This window comes from Ammospiza caudacuta, chromosome 4 (genome assembly GCF_027887145.1).
Source record: "Ammospiza caudacuta isolate bAmmCau1 chromosome 4, bAmmCau1.pri, whole genome shotgun sequence".
NCBI classification, from domain to species: domain Eukaryota; kingdom Metazoa; phylum Chordata; class Aves; order Passeriformes; family Passerellidae; genus Ammospiza; species Ammospiza caudacuta.
Genome location: NC_080596.1, coordinates 60,992,153 through 61,009,739, shown reverse-complemented (window position 1 = coordinate 61,009,739; position 17,587 = coordinate 60,992,153). Strand labels below are relative to the sequence as shown.

At 50.4% G+C, this 17,587-nt stretch overlaps 1 protein-coding gene across 2 annotated transcripts in view; it reads right to left on the bottom strand.

Annotated features, from left to right (window-relative positions):
• Positions 1–15,600, bottom strand: part of CRMP1 (collapsin response mediator protein 1) — a 49,793-nt gene extending 34,193 nt beyond the window's left edge. Inside the window, exon 1 of one of the 2 annotated variants that reach the window (XM_058802966.1) lies at positions 15,107–15,600. In XM_058802966.1, coding sequence (XP_058658949.1) covers positions 15,107–15,478 — 372 coding nt within the window. In that variant the 5' untranslated portion in view covers positions 15,479–15,600. Of the gene's footprint in view, positions 1–12,457; positions 12,714–15,106 lie in introns of those variants that run through there. The other variant, XM_058802967.1, reaches the window with a different exon arrangement.
• Positions 15,601–17,587: the final 1,987 nt, after the last annotated feature.

The window sequence follows — 17,587 nt, the reverse complement described above, 5'->3', positions numbered from 1 at the left end:
AGCACAAGGATGTTTTAGCTATTGCTGTGCAGAGTTTAGAGAGTGAATGTCTCCTCTGCTCAGCACCAGGAAAGAAAGAGGCTGGGTGAGCACAAGGAATTGGGAGGGGGGATAGCTGGGACAGCTGACCCCAAGTGACCCAAGGGATGTTCCACACCATATGCCATCATGCTCAGCAATAAAAATTGAGGGGGAGGATGACTGGGGGAGCACTGCCTCCGGACTGGCTGGGCATCAATAGGTGCTGGTGACCAATTGCATTGTGCATCACTTGTCCTTCTTTGGTTTTATTAATCTTTTTTATTTTCCTACCAATTGTATTATCATCATTACTATTATGATTATTCTATTTCCATTATCAAAGTGTTTCCATCTCAACCCAAGAGTTTTTTCACTTTTACTCTTCCAATTCTCTCCCCTATCCCACAGTGGGGTGGGGGAGAATTGGTTGTGTGAGGCTGAGCTGCCAGCTAGGGTTAAACCATGACAAGTACATAACACTTTTGGAAAGAATTTTGCCAAGCAACTGTGAATGCTGGAAAACTCTTAAAGCAGTCAGAACCATTTTTTTTTCCCATTCATACATAAAAATAGCCATTTAAAATAAATTATTTCCTTGGCTCACCAGACAATAACTCAGAATCTCCAGTTTGTCCATGTTTTATACTACTCAGTCCAGATTCAATTCCTGATTTAATTACAGCATGACTCAGGCATATAAACTATGAATGTCCTGAGTTCCCACTTTAGAAAGCAAACAAGTTGATATATTGTTAATCTATAAAACCAGGACAACAAAACCAATAGATTTCTAAAAAAAACTGTTCATTAAAAAGCGCTAAGGCAGAGTTGGGGTGTTACAATGTAATTTCCGTTACACAGTGCACATTTACTTTTTAGTTTGCACTTGAACAATTTTGCAGGTTCAAAACTTTTATAGCCCTCTGTATCATTCTAGAAAAAGGAAAAAGGGAGAAGAATATCTTCCCCCACTTCTTCCTTTTAAAAGAGGAAGAAGTGGGGGAAGATATTTTAAATACAGTGCACAACAAAAGAGTACATACACAGCAGGTCTGAAGCTCTTCTCCATGTGCTGCAGCAGCAGCCTTGGGGGTTGGGGGTAACCAAGGCACAGAACCATGATGACATATGTCCCCAGGACCTGCCTCAGACTTTGTCACCCTCTCATTAGAGAATGGAGATGAATGCAAGTCCTCCATCTGGAATTTGCCAGAGCAGGCTCCCTGCTTTCTCCCCAGCCTCTCTACTGTCACTTGTAATTGCAGCAGGACTTGTGAATCAGCAGCCAGAATAATAATAAGTTATTTTGCCACGTGCTGGCAGTTGCACCTCCTCACTGTGATGATTTACTGTGCTGCCTGCTGACCTGCAGGGACCACCATCTTGTGAGCTCTTTTTAAGCTCATTCAATTGCCTTCCTAAACATTAATACTGCCCAATTACAAGAAGCACAAGCTTACTAATAGAGGCAGGCAGTTTTCCCAGAGCACTGCATCTGTCACTGCTAAGGAGTGAAAAAATCTGCACCCTCATCAAGAAAGTCTACATTTCATTTCTTTTAAAACAGGAGAAGATGCATAATAAGTAGAAAGAAATGTAACAGGCAAGGAAAATAAAACAGACTAAAAGCTGAAATGCAGCTCCAGAAAAATAACTGTAGACATAAGGATTTTAAATGTTTTTATATATAGCTATAAATATGTAAGTAACAAAATTAGGAATTAGAATAAGCTAATCTAAAAAAGATACAAATTCAGTCTTAAGAAAGAACTCAATTATGGAGTCAGCCATTAAATCAGGCCTCATATCCTATAAAGGATTACTGAAAATTCAGCTACAAAGCATCTCCTTGTTCAGAATTTTGGAAGGTGGAAGAAATTCTGGTAGAGAATAAATAACCTGCACATCATGGAGAATTTGATTCTTTACATCTCAGAAGAAAATACAAACAATTCAGAATTGTTGTAAGAGCAGTCCTGCACCTGAGGCTAAGGTTCCCTTAGCTGGGTATAGGAAGTCATGCAAGACTGGGCTGCCAAAAACCACACAACCCCAGGCAGCCATTGGGGACAGTGCTGTGGAGCCTTGCCCAGCTCTCATCAGAATCTGAGAGCTGTGGAAGCATCTCTAGCATGCTTCCATTCCAGTATAGCAGCAAATTCAGAAGAAAAAGAGTTCTGTTGGAACATCTCCAACCAGCCTGATCTGCCAAGTGTAGGACACGTTACAGACTGCTGCAAAGCAGAGCACCTTGAGGCAGATGGTGTTGATGGGCACCAGCAGCCCAGGTGAGGTTTTGTGCCCTGTGGACACCTCAGCAGCACACTGTATCCAAGCAAACCAGCGCTGCCTCAAACACCCTGCTCCAGATCAGGGCTGGCATGTCCTTAGCCAAAGCAGCAGTACCCAATGCCTGGATGCACAGATCACAGCGATGCACTTCCATGAATAGGCTGGAAAAATTACACAAAAATAAATTACTAGAAAGGAGATACAGATTAATGTTGACAAGCAATTTGTTGTATTCTTCATGAAACAAGATTTCATACAAATGGTTGGTTCACTTGCAGTATTCATTCTCTGCTACAGCCCAAGCACAGGCTTCAGGGCCAGCCACTGGAGCCTGGGTGATCCTGCACTGGTTTAGGTCACTGGTCCTTGCCACAGGGAAATCCTGAACAGAAATCTGGGCACACACAGGCTCTGTGAAGTGGGTTAGCCCTCTTGGGCATGCAGAAGGCTGTGTGTGACCAGGGGCTATTTATTAATTACCAGGGGCATGTTGTCAGGCAGATTGCTCGCAATTTTCTTACCAAGTGACAAATGTCCAGGTAAACTAGGGACCAGAGTCCCCTTCTCCCTGTTTCAGGCTGGAGGAGAGACACACTCTGCAGTGCCCTGAGGAAAGCAACGAAGGAAGGGAGGAGTGACCTGAAGTTCCTGAACTAATCCTGGCAGTGCTGGCCTGTATTTCTCCTTCCCAGCTGTAATCTCCATGAGGAAGAACACCCAGCTCCCAGAGGTACCCTCAGCCAGTCAATGAGCCTCAGGTGCTCTCACAATGCAAACAGCAATGGGCTCATCCCTCAGCTCAGGAGGTGACAGCACTGTCAGCCTTTCTAGGGTGGCTGCCACTTTTGTGTTCAGCTGACAGGTGCCTCAGGCACTGGTGCCCTGCCTGCTGAGCTCCAAGGGCTCCACACCAAGTCTCCAGTGCACTGCCTGGCACAAGAAGCTGCCAGCCCACCTCTTCCCACTGCAAGCCAAAAGAAGCTGCCGGGGCCCTCTCCTCCCTCCAGGTTGCCAAGGACAGACAACAGGAACATGGCAAAACAGAGAGGGAGTACTACCTAGAACAGTTCATGGGATGCCAAGATGCAAGGGGTAAAAAGCCCTGCTCTCATTGACAAGGGAGGGGCAGAAAGCACACCATAAAACCATGCTCTGCAGTCACTGCTGGGTGTGGGAGCCAAGGTGTTTCTTCTCCACCCATCACTATTGCAATGATGCAACTGCATTGCTGCAATGCTGTTTGCCTCTGAGTTGTGTGCCTGGCCATGACACAGCACCAGCTGAGCCACGATGCACATCTGCTGTGTCCCCTGCAGCTCCATTTCACAGGCGCTCTGGCACCTGCCAGCTCAGCCCACTGCTGAGTGTGACACAGCCACTCCTGCTCCTCCCAGCCCTTCACCCTCAAACCCTGCACGCTGCTTCCCTGGGGATCTCCTCCTAATCACAGCCTAGCTTCTCCTGCTTAACCTGGCAGCAAAGCTGCAGAGCTTAGTCTGTGACATGACAGCAATTTTCATGGCAGAAGGAGATGGCACAAACGCTTGCTGCAGGAGGAGGGGCTGCCTGCTCAGACTGGAGGCGGCGGCTGTCGCTCCCTCACAACCATTGTTTCCACTAGAGCAGGAGCAACACCAAACATCTGTAAGCTGGTGACTGGCACACTTTGTACTGACTGCCTGTTTTGCTGGGGTTTGAATCAGCTTGGCTCAGCTCTTGTGAAGCGTGTCCACATTTTCATGCACACCGATGGCAAAAGGCCAGCACAGAGGAGCAGCATCTGACCAAGCTTCAAGACCACCAGCCTAAGCCCTGCCATGGTCCCCATGGCTCCATGCAAATATACATGAAACCAAATTCCCTTGGGTGGAAAATCGCTTTGCTGTGGATTATTCGAAATTACAAACCAAATGTTAGAGCAAGAACAGTTGCAAAGAAATTTAAAATTAGCCTTTTCCCATTCACCCACTCCCCTCAGAGCTAGTGGTATCTAAAAATACACAACAAAATTCAAATAGCTTTTAGACATGCAGTTCTCAAATCTGCTTCTTGGGACTTCTAAAACACAGTAACAGAAAAAATAAAACTGCCATAAGATTTACCAAACATTATTTCAAATTGGTGCAGTGTGTCAAAATACAATGCAGCACAAGTCATAGAAACCACACACTTCTCTACAGCATCAATACCTATGCAATGCATCTGCAGGAACCTTTCAGAGAAAACCACACTTCTGTGATACAAGATGGAGTTTAAAAAAAAAAGCCATTATGTATTCTAGCCACACAAGAAAAATCCAACAAATTCCAAGAGTAGTGTTTCCATCAAATAGCAGCATCTCTCCAGACTGCAATTCCAACACATGCTATTACATTTTTGCTTTTCTTCCACAAATGGAACATCTTCCTATTATATCTTCATCTCTAAATCAAGTAAGCCATATATTTTTAACTATTTACAGTTTGCTTTACTATTTATATACAATTAACTTCAGATAACTTATCCAGCATACAGGTCTAAGTGCTGTGCTGCTTAATCATTGGTTTGGACCTTTACAATTGCTGCATTGCAGCTTTTGCCAACCAAAAAAGTCTTTGCAAACACTCAAACGCAGATTTTCCACACTTAGAGGATGAGGAAACACTCAGCAGTGATTTCACCCTCTGTGTAATTGTAAGGACTTACTAGAATATAACATTGTCTATACATCTCCAGAGCAACAATGGCTGTTTTCTCTAAAACCCAGATTAGTCAAGAGCCCTGAAGATGACTAAGGATTTTATGCTAAATAGCCATTTGAAAACAGTTTAAATTCTAAATCCACCTGCACTTTAGTTCTCTATAATGTCATGTGGTTTAAAAGACATCAGAACAAATGCAATAGACATAAAAAGGCATTAAGCTATGTTATCACACTTGCAGCCAAGACATTACTTTTTAGCATTTGAGAGGCAGAATTCCTTGTTACTAAGGTTTTAAAGAGTCCACTGAGAGTTACAGAAGACACAGAATTCAGTTCAGAGGAAAGGTACAAGAAAAACAGGCTGATATTTGTGCTCTCCATGATTAGCTAAATCTCCACAAGATGACTATGTGCATGGAATACATTTCTCAAAGGCTGAAGACCCCGTCTGGCAAACAGTGGAAGGAGACACTCAGAGCTCCTCTGTGCTTCCATGCATTCATTCTTGCAGATTTATTTCCCACAATATACAAGAGATTTACTTTTTTTTTGAGTGTGTGTGGATATATTTGGTGGTCTTTTGTTAGAGCTGCTCAGATTCAGACCCAGCTGTGATACAATACAGTTAAATTACCTCACTTTAGGCAAAGTACTTACAAATAAGGAACATTTTTAAACTTAATGGCAAAAGAAGAAAGAGATCTTTCCCTACAGGAATGTTTGCTTAAAATCCTTTCATAAGGATCAAAGAGCTGTAAATGGGATTTCATGAAGTACTGTCTGCTTATAAAAGATCTGCTTTTAATCAGCAGTATCCCTCCTTTCAAATTCACATCTAGACTACCCTCCATAGGAAGTGGCTTTTAGTTAGGGTGAACCCTGAATCAACTCTGGGAATTCCTTGTAAAACACTCCATCCTTGAGGCATCATTTCCGATAGGCCACTAATGGAGAATCCTGCTTTTAAGGTTCTTTTCTTAACAGATGCACTCTACTATATGGCAATTAATTTAGGAAGGATTATGCTGATGGTAATAGTGCTGTATTTTGGTCTGTAGCCAATGTATTCATTCATCTTTATTCATTTAAGAGATCTGATGTTCTTTTGTTTCCCCTTTTGAGACCTGGCTTCCTATTCAGCTAGCAGTTTCATTGCTTAATCACCCACTCTAAAGGGGCTACTCCTACAGCTACCAACTCCATGGGGATTTCTTCACTGAAAATGTCATCTTTGCTTTGCTTTTAGAAGGGAAGCACAACAAACATCTTATTGATGACAATATTCATTGGCATCAGCAGGGGTTTCATCTAAGTAGGGGCTGGAGGGCTGAAACCATTGCATTGTATGTTGCTATACCCATCCCTTCGGTTACACACAGGTTATGTCAATTAAAGGGCATCTCAAAATCCCAGCAAGCCATTGATAGGAAAGCTTAAACTTGGGAAGAAAATAACAGTCATTTACATCATTGCTGACTTCTCTAGGCCACTAGAAATGTGCAGAAATGAACTGAAAATGTGTTTTATCTAATTCTAATCAGAAACCTGCATCAGGTTACTGGGATATATCTGACTTGGCACCAACCACAGTCAAAATGCAACTAAGACCATATAGAATCCCTTCTCTGACAGAGCAGGTGGATGCAAGGGAAACAGAATAGTAAAAAATGCCTTTAAGATGATGTTAGCAATGACAATTCATGATCAGCTAAATGCAGTGGATGCCATGTTTATTGTTTGCACTCAGACACTTTGTGCTGTCATGTTGTGTACCTACTATTTCTGCCAGCGAGAGCAAGGTGTGATGCTTGCTGCCTCACCTCACATGCTATCAGCCCTGATTTCCCTTCCACAGCCTCTGAGCACTGCCTCCTCCTCTAGCCAGCCACCTGGGTGCTCACTATTACACAGAGGAGATTTTACAGAGTGTAGACTTCACTGAAGTCAGCAGGAACATTTATTATTCATAAACAATACCTTACATCTTAAAACTCATTAGGACATGCACTACAGATGAAAACTTTTGTCTTTTGACAAGCAAACATAATCCCAAAGTATCTCTGCTTCAGGGGACAAGGCCAACATCTGCACATGTAGCAAGATTAGAAACCTGCAAATTATTTTGCTCCTCAACTCTATTCCCTCTTTTTCATACATACAAAAGCATTTATCTCACTCATATGTACAAACCCCAAGTTTATCTCAACTAACTTCCAAGTGCTTTACAAGCCAGTGGTCTCTGCTGGCTCCTTCAAATGAAAATGGAAGTTTCACACTTTTACCACTCAACTAATTCTTGATTCTGAAAGAAATGGCAGCAAAGCAGACAACAGATCCTGATCTCTCATCAGAAAAGTGGTTCATTGGCAGCAGTTGCCTTCAGCACTTGCAAGAAGACTCAGATAAGCACCCCACTGGATCAGATGTCTTCCCAGACAGCCACTGTCCCCTTTCCAAACCTGCCCAGCTTCCAGCAAAGCACAGCTCAGTTCTCTGAGGTGGCACCAGCTATGATGCTGAGGGCACTGACTGATGAACTTGCTGTGGCAGTTAAAGGAATCACTGCCCCAAACCCTTCCTTCTGTCCCTGTGCCAAAGGTTTCAGTCTCCATAGAAATGTCCCCAGAAGGACCTACTCTGAATGTAATTTAAGTCACCATATGGAACTAACATATGAAAAAGTAGCCACTTTTTCTCCTATAGAAAAAAAGAAAGGAAAAGATATGTCACAGAATCATGGAAATGGTGGTTCGAAGTCCAAAAACTTACAGTGAAGCAGCTAAAGCATCCCCAGAGCTGCCAGGCTGAAGTCCAGTCCACTACACAATGTGAATTCTTATATGTTCACTGACAGATGAGTAAACTGAGAGGGGACAAGTCTGTTAAACAGACACACATGGGAACATGTAATTTTGAGGATTAAGAGTTCAAGAGTAAGGAGGCATCCAGAAGTCCCAGGCCTTGGTGTTTTAAAACAGGACAAAAAGTGCTGTCTAAATCACCCAAAATCTTGCACCAAGAGCAGATATTAACATGAGGCAGTGTTCCCATGGCCAGCACTCAGCAGGCTTTTCAAACACTTCTGGCAAGTAACAGAGCAATCTGAGTGTAGCTTTTATGCAGCTATGTTAAACAAACGTTAGTGGTAAAAAACCACAGTCAGGGGAGATACAGAATAGATCCAAACCTAGACAAGGACTTTGGTCCTCCATCCCAGGTACTCACCATGTCCTGCATCTGTAGGGTATGTCCCCTCTGGTGTTCAAAATGAATTGGCTGGCAGCTCTCACACTGCTGCTGTCTCACATCAGAACACCACACATTATCCCAGCACTTTGTTCAGACCAAACAGAAAGTTTCCATCCTGAACCAGTGTGTCACACAGCAGAAATCCTGATGAATGGATTTTTTTCTCTCTCAAAGTATTCTGCCATCTTCAACTGAAGCCTACTTGCTTCTCATCTCTCTTCATACCAATTCTAAATGTAACAACTATAATTATTCTTTCTGCCCACTCCTCTGAATTTCTTCAGTCTCCCCATTTTTCTGCATCTGTTTTTTTTTTCCCTCATGTAGTGGCAGATCTTTTCTTTTCTTGTTATGCTCAGTAGTGAGATCCTTCCTCTGTAACACCACATTTTTGTGCTCTCTATCTCCCTGTGCCTTACAGTCTGTCAGCTCAGGACCAGCAGTGCGTTTTCCCCAGTCATATGTCAGCCCTTGGACCACACCCAGAAAGATGATTCCCTTTTTTTTTTTTCCCAAGGGATTTGGGCACCATTTTCCTCTCCCAAATGCCTCCTTGCATTTGCTTTGGTGACTAGCTATTCTGCCTTTGCTCAGTGGAATTGTGTTCACACCTCCTCTTCACTGAGCTCACACAGATTATGTTTTAATGGGTGCAGTTGCTGCTGGAACAAACACGTCCTGTCACAGGCATTTAACATGCCACATGCCTTTTTTAAACCCTGGTACAATTCTGAGTTCATCTAAGCTCAGGCCTTGCTTGAAAATTGCCAACTGCTACCAAAACACAGAAGCCAAAATAATGTGTAATAGGTATTTCTGTGTCATCATCTCCATTGATTCCCTGTAATAAGTTGCACAAGAGAAGTATCATAGTGATGTTAAAAGCAGTGGGCTGGGGGGTATATCCTGAAAAATCTGGTGTGCATGAGAACATCCTGCACAACCAAAGCACAAAAGATTGCCACCTCATGCAGAAAAACACCTCAGCAATGGATGTGGTGGCTGTCCATACCATAAAGGCTGGGAAAAGTGCTCCTGCACTCTTGGCCACCCTTACATCATGCACCATCCCCTGGTCCATCCCAGCTAACACTCCTGAACCAGGGGTCTGAAACCCACCTGCCAAGGACTTCAACACAGTGCAGAAGACATGACTGAAGTGCTTACACTTACTGGTTCAATGCATTTCTATTATACATCCCCAGACTGGTCTGGTGATTCAAACACAGAGGTCCTTCCCCTCCCACTGCAGTTGCCCAAAAGGGCCCAGTTTCTCCAGTCTGACTCACAACTGAATGGCACCTTACACTGGCACAGTGCTGCTGCTCCACTAACAGCAAGCCTGGATGCTGCATGGGATGCATAACAGGCAGCAGGACAGCCGCAAATTAGATAAAATGCAAGAAGCATGAATGTTCACAAGCTGAAATGGAAAGGAAAAAAAAGACAGAAATAAAAAAAAAAAAAAAAAAAAAAAAAGTGCAGATTGGTAAATGAGAGCAGGGAGATGCCCAGTGCCAAAGAGAGCTGTGTGCAACAGTGTACCATGAGCAGGGGCAGAAGGGCAAGCAGGAATAAAGCTGCTTTGGGTGAAAGAGGTGCAGGGGCTGCCAGCCAGGCCCTGCTGTCGGAAGGAGTCAGGAGAGAAGGCTCAGTCACACCAAGCACAAGGAGGAAGTTAAGGCCACGTGCACCAAGAGCAGTAACCCAGGCAGGACACCGCCGAGTCGTCTTCCCAAGATTGGTATCTGCTTCCACACCAGTCAGAGGTGAAACCAGCTGCTGCCTCCTCCTTCCCAGCTCCAGATGCTGCAGACCTGATCCCAGAGGGAAGTTTTGGCCAGGTACTAACTGCTGTCTGCAGTGCCTGTGGCTGGATGCTGTTGCTGGGTGTTGCTGTTGTGTGCTCAGGACAGCTCCTGGTCCATGCAAGCAACACAGACTTGGTACTGGAAAATCCACACAAAGTATCAGCACCCAGGACACCATCAGAAATTAGTTTCTCACTTCTCCAATAAGCCCAGGAGCCAGTGTAGCTCCAAAGAGCAGAAATGTGAGTAGGGGAAATATTAAGAACAGTAACAGATGACATTTTTATATATTTCATCATCACTGTTGTTGCATACTTCTACAGAGCTGTCACATTTCCTTAGAGCCCAGAGGACTTGAAGCTACAATGTATTTCCTTAGTGGACGGATGAAACATCTAATTTACCACACTGGAGTGGGGCCTCAGAAGAGACACACTGATAGACCCTGTGGGTTCTTGTGGGACGGCCAGTGTGTACAAGGTCTAACACAAAGTGCCTGACTTGCTTTGCTGGAGGACAACGGCCAGAAGTGTAAAAAAGCCAAAAACAGTCCAGCCCTGATGCCTGCCAAGTTCACTAATGTTAATTTATGCCTTTGATTTGGTCACAAAACTCAACAGTAATGTTAATGAATATTCATTTATAGAAGCTTCAGCACATCCAGTTTCAAAGAGAAAAGGCTGAGGTTTGGGCTTTCTTTTTCACAGCATTCCTCTCCACAGCACAGAGAAAAAAATTCTGTGAGAAGTGATGAAATTAAAAGGAACTGTTGATTCTAAGGCAAAGACTTATAATTCTTCCAGTTTCTCATTCTACTCCGAAATGGAGAGCAAAGAACTAGCTATGGGTGTGACCCTTTACACTCCAGTTTCAAATGAAGACTGAGCCCTACACAAAGCACCTGACACTCACCCAGAGGGTAACCGATTTCTCCCTTGACCCAGCCATGCCCTGAGTAAGTCACACAACGCACTGAGGAACGAGGCAAGAGGAGCCATCACCCAAAAAGCCACTGCAGCACCCAGGTTCAGCCCTGGCCACCAGGCACTGCAGCCTGTTGATAGCTGAGACCTGCATAAATGCGGCACCTCGGTATCATGAAACTCAGCTTTTAGAAGGATGCTGCTTCTCTCCCGAGAAAATATTTTGACGGAAGGATGCTTTTATTGGTTTTATTACAGGGAGAAAACCGCGAGGAGCTTACAAGCTTTGTAACACTGGCTCCGCTAATGCCGATAAGCGCCGGGTTTGCTGGGGAGGTGCCACACCCACCGGCACCGCTCCTTCAGACACCGAAACTTGCCCGCATCACACCGTGCCAGCTTTCCAGGGAAAGCTCCACGAACCCAAGGAACCTGGGAGCTTCCCCGCTCATCCCCGCCCCAGGTGCCACAGCAACAGTGACCCCATCATCCACTGATCCAGTCCACCAAGAGGAAAGCATCAACCTGGAGACCAACACCGGCGCTGGGGAAAACCTCTGCCGTGTGAGCAAGCTCCGGGTGCTTGTGCCCACCACACCCCTATCCGCCAGCTCTGCCTGTTCTTCATCTCAGCCCCTATATCCCCCGATCGTGTATATTAAGGGAAAGCATATACTCTATGAAAGAACCCAAGTCCTTTCTTTCTAGCACGGAAAGCACACCCTATTGTAGCTCTGGCTGCTCGGGTACAAAAGCATCTAGCGGGAGACAGGCACCGATAGGAAGAGGGCGGTTATGATTAACTCTTTGATTTCTGATTCCCACCACGCCTGGTGTATTAATAGCGCGCAGAGGTGTTGGTGCTGGCATCATGGCGCTCTTTGATTTTCCACGCTTCCCCCCACGCCCACGCTCGCCCACCTCCCATTTCTCCGCACCCCGAGCCTCCCCCTGCCCACCGCCCGTGCCCCGTCGAGGCTGCGCTGCCCCTGCCCGCTGCGGGGGGCGGTGGCACGGGCACGCTGTGCTGCGGTGGTCCCCTCCCTCTTTTGTTCTGCCTCGCCCGGCGGCCGAGCCTCCCCGGGCCCGGCTCCTCGGGAGGGCGGTACCCCGACCCCGGCCCCGCAGCGCCGGGACGAGCCCCCCGCCGGCCCTCCCTCCCTCCCCGCCCCGGGCTGGAGCGAGCACACAGCGCTGAGCCCCGGCTGGGCGGCGGGCGAGCAAGGGGAGGCAGAATACAATAAAGAAATGAAATAAAAATGTAATAATGAAATTCTAAAATAAAATCAAATGAAATCGGTCCTCGCCCAGAGCTCCGGCGGGAGGAGGACGGGCGGCGGCGCCCGCATCCGCCGCTCCGGGGAGCCCCGGCCCCGCAGTCTGGGGCTGCCCCGGCCCCGGGCACGGCGCTCCCGCCGCTCGCCCTTCCCCGCCCCGCGAACAAAGGAGCGCGGGCAGCGCTTACCGGGGCCGCTTACCGTAATGTGCGGGATGCTCTTCTTGCCCTGGTAAGACATGTCGGCTCTCCCTAGCGCCGGGAGCACGCAACGAACCCGAGGAGCGAGCCGAGCCCAGCGGAACAACACCGGCGGTGCTGAGACGAATAATAATGCGGAGCCCGGTCGGGTGATGGGGCGGGGCGGGGGCGACCCGGCACAGCGGTGGAATGGGGGCGAAGTTCCGTCGCCCAGAGGAAGGGGAGCCCGGCAAACCCGGCACCTTTTTTCCGGCTGCAATCAAACGGGGACGCGGCTCCCGGGGGGGTCGGCGAGCGCTGCCTCTGCCGGCGGCAGCAGCGCCCTCCCGGCTGCAGGTCGGAGCAGGATTCGCTCAGCGCAACCCAGGAAGCGTTTCCTTCCCTCCTGTCCCCCACCCCTCCGCCTGGCCCCCCTTCACAGCCCATCAATCCAGCCGGAGGCTCCCTCCCTCCCTCCGCACCGGCGCTGGGAAACGCCGCCCCGCCAGCTCCGCCGCCGCCCCGCTCGCACGCTGAGGTCACCGGTAGGATCCCACGCGTGGGCTGCCGCAGGGTGGTGACGGGGGATAAAACCTCCGCCGGTGGGTCCTGCTGTGCTGCACATGGCAATGGCACTGCCTGCCCGTCCCCACGGCGTGAAGTCTGATGGCAATGCTCTGCGCTGTCCCCACGGCGCTGTCCCCATAGCACTGACCCTGATGGCACTGCCCTGCGCTGTCCCCAGACCACTGATCCTGATGGCATTGCCTCGCACTGCCCCAATGACCCTGCCTGCTCTCTCCCTGATGGCACTGACCCAGGTGGCACTGCCTGCTCTGTGCTCACCAGCATCTCTGACCCCAACAGCCCTGTCATGCTCTGCCCTCCTCACCGCCCAGTTGTCACACACCTGCTCTGTCCTGTGCCCATGGAGCTCATGGGGATAACACAACCAGGCAGGCCAGGCAGATGCTATATCAGCAGCTGCTGGAGAGGTAAAATGGTTAGTTGAAATTCTTCTGTCTTTTCTGTGTCTCACAGAATGCCTCCCTACACCCATGGTGCTTGAGGGTAAAAGGCACCGCAAAGCTGTGCCCAAATTAATCCCCTCAAGGACAGGAACTCTGGGGCTCTTAGCACACCCATCCTTGTGATACACACATAGATAAAAGCCACTGAGCACCCAGGCCACATCCCCAACACATCTGCCCAGAAATCATTGTTTGAAAAAACTCTGGGTGTCACTGCACAGGGGTCACATGTATTTGCTGCTTACAGTACACCTTCCTAAGCCAGTGGCCAAATCTTGCCTGCTTTACCTCTAAGCCTCATCCTCACCTCGCTTTGGTCAACTTTGCAAGCACAGTGGGATCCAGAGAGGTAGTGTGCAGTGTGTGCTCACTATCCTGAGTCCCAGGGTGAACTAGGGAGCAGGGAAAATGGGAGTGCAGCACCATGGATGTGCTGGAAGATGAGGTGTGCTGTGCCCTCCCACTGCCCCAGGGTCCTGACCAAAAATCTCAGGAGTTCAGGTGAGCTAGAGAAGACTGCACTGCAGCTGGCAGCCTCTGAAGGCAACCCTGGGGTCGTTGCAGAGAAAGCAGCAGCATCCCAGGCACAGCGTCCCACCAAGCCCTGCCTGCTCGCTGCAGTGTCCCACCACAGCAGACACCCCCTGGGCTGCACGGGAGGCCATGTGCCACCTGCACACAATCTCTAGGCCAGAGCAAACCAGCACCCCATTCATGCTCAAATTGAAGAGGGGTGAAGAGAATGGAAACTCTCAGTTCAGCCTGTAGAAAGAGCAGAGTGCGGACAAGCCACAGAGGCTCTAGGCTGGGTACTCAGGAACAGGGTGTATCCATGCAGAAGCATCACTGCAAGGCCGCATTTCTTTCTAAGGCGAAATCAATGACAGCCCGGGATCCCATGAGAGCCATCCCCCCGGGTCTGCCTCCAGCCTGCATGCCACCGACAGGGCTAAGATGGAGATGCACAGCCGTCAGGGGCCGGCCAGCCCCCCGGCTCACTTCTTCCTTGAGCCACCAATATGAGTCCAGCTGCAGAGCCAGGGAAGGGGAGCCCAGGGCTGAGGTTTGGGCCGATCCTCCCGCCTTCCGCGCTCCCTGCCGGACAGACAATGCAGGCGCACAGGGAGCCGGGGGGAGCAGGGGCAGAGGCAGGGCGGGGGGTCGGGGCAGATCCTGGAGCTGTGCCTGGGACAGGCTCCGCGGAGTTTCCCCGGCGAGTTCGGGAGTGCAGCGGGCCCAGCTTTGTTCCGGGGGCGGCCGGAGGCGCTGAGGGACCCGAGCTGCCCTCCAGCCCCCGGCACGGGCAGGAATGGAAACGGAGAAAACTCATCGCCATCGCTTACAAAGGAAAACGATTCTGGGGTCGCTCTCTCCCGCCCCCGCTAAGCCCTGCCAAGTGAGGTAGTTCGGGGACCAGCCGGGCTCTTCCCAGAGCATCAGCGTGCCCGGGAGGAGGGGGCCGTGTCTCCCCGACCTGCCGTGCCGAAACTCCCCCGCGAAGGCGGCCCCAGCCCCTGCACCGGCGAGCGGGGCTCTGCGGCACGGCTCAGCTCGGCTCCGCTCGGCACAGCAATCTCGGCTCGGCTCGCCCAGCGAGCGGGGGCGGCGGCTCCCACCTCCCCAGCCCGGGCCCCGCTCACCTGTCCATTGTCCTGGCCCTGCAGCAGCTCCTTCCCCGTGGGGTATTTGATCTCCACGCCCGGGGTCTTGTCCTCCCGGTCTCCCGGGGAGCTGATGACGGAGCCGGAGATCTCGCTGATGTCGCTGGCGGTCTCGCTGTAGTTGTCCCCTCCGTCCAGCATGTCGTGCCGGCTGCCGCTCCGCGGGGTCCGGGACCCCTTCTTCCCCACGCTGTAGGCATCGAAGTCGATGGTTTTGTTCTCATAGGCCCCCTCCACGGAGGCGAACATTCCCCCGTATTTCTGTCGCGGTGTCTGGGCTGTCGTGCCCGGCCTAGCTAGATACACAGGCAGGTCATCTTCTTTATTCCAGTTCCTCTTTCTCTCGGCCATTCTCGCTGTCCGGATCTCTCTCTCTCTATCTCTCTCCCTGCCTCCCACTTCTTTGCACCTTCCACTACCGGGATAGGCTGTTAGAGACCATAAAAATGAATGGATAGATGCAGCAGTGGCGGAGCTGGGTTGGCTGGTGGGATCTCTTCTGCAAACGTTAGAGACCTGCAAACGTTAACCTCCCTCCCCCACCCACCCCCCCCGGAAAAAAAATTTAAAAAAGGAAAAAATTAAAAAAAGGAAAATAAGAGAGAAAGAAAGAAAGAGAGAGAAATAAATCCGAGCGGGATTTAAAAATAGCCGTGTTAGTAAAGAGCACGTGAAAATAAAGTACAAAGAGCGGAGCGGAGAGGGTGGCAGAGGCAGGTGATTGGAAAGCCCCTGACGAATGGGAAGAGCAGCAGCGATTCCCGAGCAGGGACCGCAGTGCACAGCTCCCTCGGTATAGAATGATCCGGGGGGCGGGAGGCAGGGGGCGGAGGCAGGGAGGGAGCCCGCCGCCCGCATGCACACGCGGCCCGAGCCAACGGGGTCCTGCCCTGCGGGCGGGCGGGCGCCGGTTACCACTGGTGCGCGGCTTCGGGGTGGAATAAAAGGGAGGCGAAAAGAAAAAGAGAAAAAGAAGAGAAAAACTCCGCACCTCCCCAGCCCCCCCGGGCGAGCCGCAGGGAGTTTCTCCCACTTTGCTCGCTCACATTCCCCCGCCCCCCTCCGCGGGAGAGGCTGCGGCGGTGCCCGGGCGGGGCGGGGGGCGCGGCCGCAGCAGCCCCCGGGACGGGCCGGCGCGGCTCGGGGTCGGTCTGCGGCCGCAGGGGACAAGAGCGAGGGGTGGCCGGAGACTGAGGGGAAGCAGAACCAGCCTCAGGGCAGGGGGCTGGCGCTGTCCCTGCCGCAGCAGCTGGCGCCCGCGGGGGTGGTGGCGGCTCCGCTCCGCCCCGCCGCCCCCGGCTGCCGCTCCCCCGCTGCGACGGCCCGGAGGTGCCCGACCCCTTCGCACGCCGCGGGGGCCGGGGCTGCAGGCGGGGGCTACAGGCGGAGGTGCAGGCAGGGGGCTGTAGGCAGGAGGCTACAGGCAGGGGTACAGGCAGGAGCTGCAGGCGGGGGGCTGCAGGCAGCCGGCGCCGGCCCTGACACGGAAGTGATCGCGCCGAGCGCTGCCTGAGCCGCCGGCCCCGCCACGGGCATGAGGAGCCGGCTCCGCGGGCCTGGGGGTGCGGCCCGCGGCCCCTGAGTGTCCGCCGGGCCCCGAGGAAAGCGGGGAGCCGAGCGAGTCCCCGCGGATCCCCCTCAGGGCGGCTGCAGCGCGGCTCGCCCCCCGGAGCTGTCCCTTCAGCACCCCGGAGGCTCCCGGGCCCGCATGGTTCTTGCCTGACTTGGCCTCGGCAGAAAGAGACAAACCAGGGAGGGCTTCGTTTCACTGGGAGGGATCCGAGTTGCCAAAAGCAAGGGCAGGAGGAGTGGAGAGTGTGCTCCCCTCAGCTCCCCGCACAGCCCGCTTCAGGAAGTCCGTCCTTACAGCCCTGCCTTACAAACATCCTGAGATTTGATGCCTGAGATCATCCACCAAATTCCCAAGTCCTTGGACGCTCCTCTCCTGCACCTGCTGACAATCTCTGCAATTGTCACAGGCTTTGACTACGCCAGTAGTTACATAAGGGACATTTTCCGTTGCTCTGAAATAATATATTGAAACAAACTGGTCTGAGATTGATTATGTGACTAAGCAAGTTTGAAGTAGTGGATCAATCACGTGGCCTGTTTACTGCTCATGTACAAAGTGATGTTTGAATACAAACCCAGCCCCACTGCACTGTTGTCTTTGGTCCCCGGGCATACCTGGTGGTCCCAGCATGAGAAAAATTGCAAGTAACTAATTGCAAATCAGGAAAAGTGGGAGGTTAAAGAGAGAGGTCCCTGGGATTTCATCAGAAATGAGTCCAGATAATCATCTTTCTTATTAACCCATGGACGCAAACTGTGTGAAAAAGCAGTGATGTGACATACCTGAGCAATGCCAAAATACATCCAAGGAAAACTGTATTTTCTGCATTTATAATTCAGTGGGACCAGCTGTTTTAAATGCTGCATGTGCATTCAACACTATAGGTG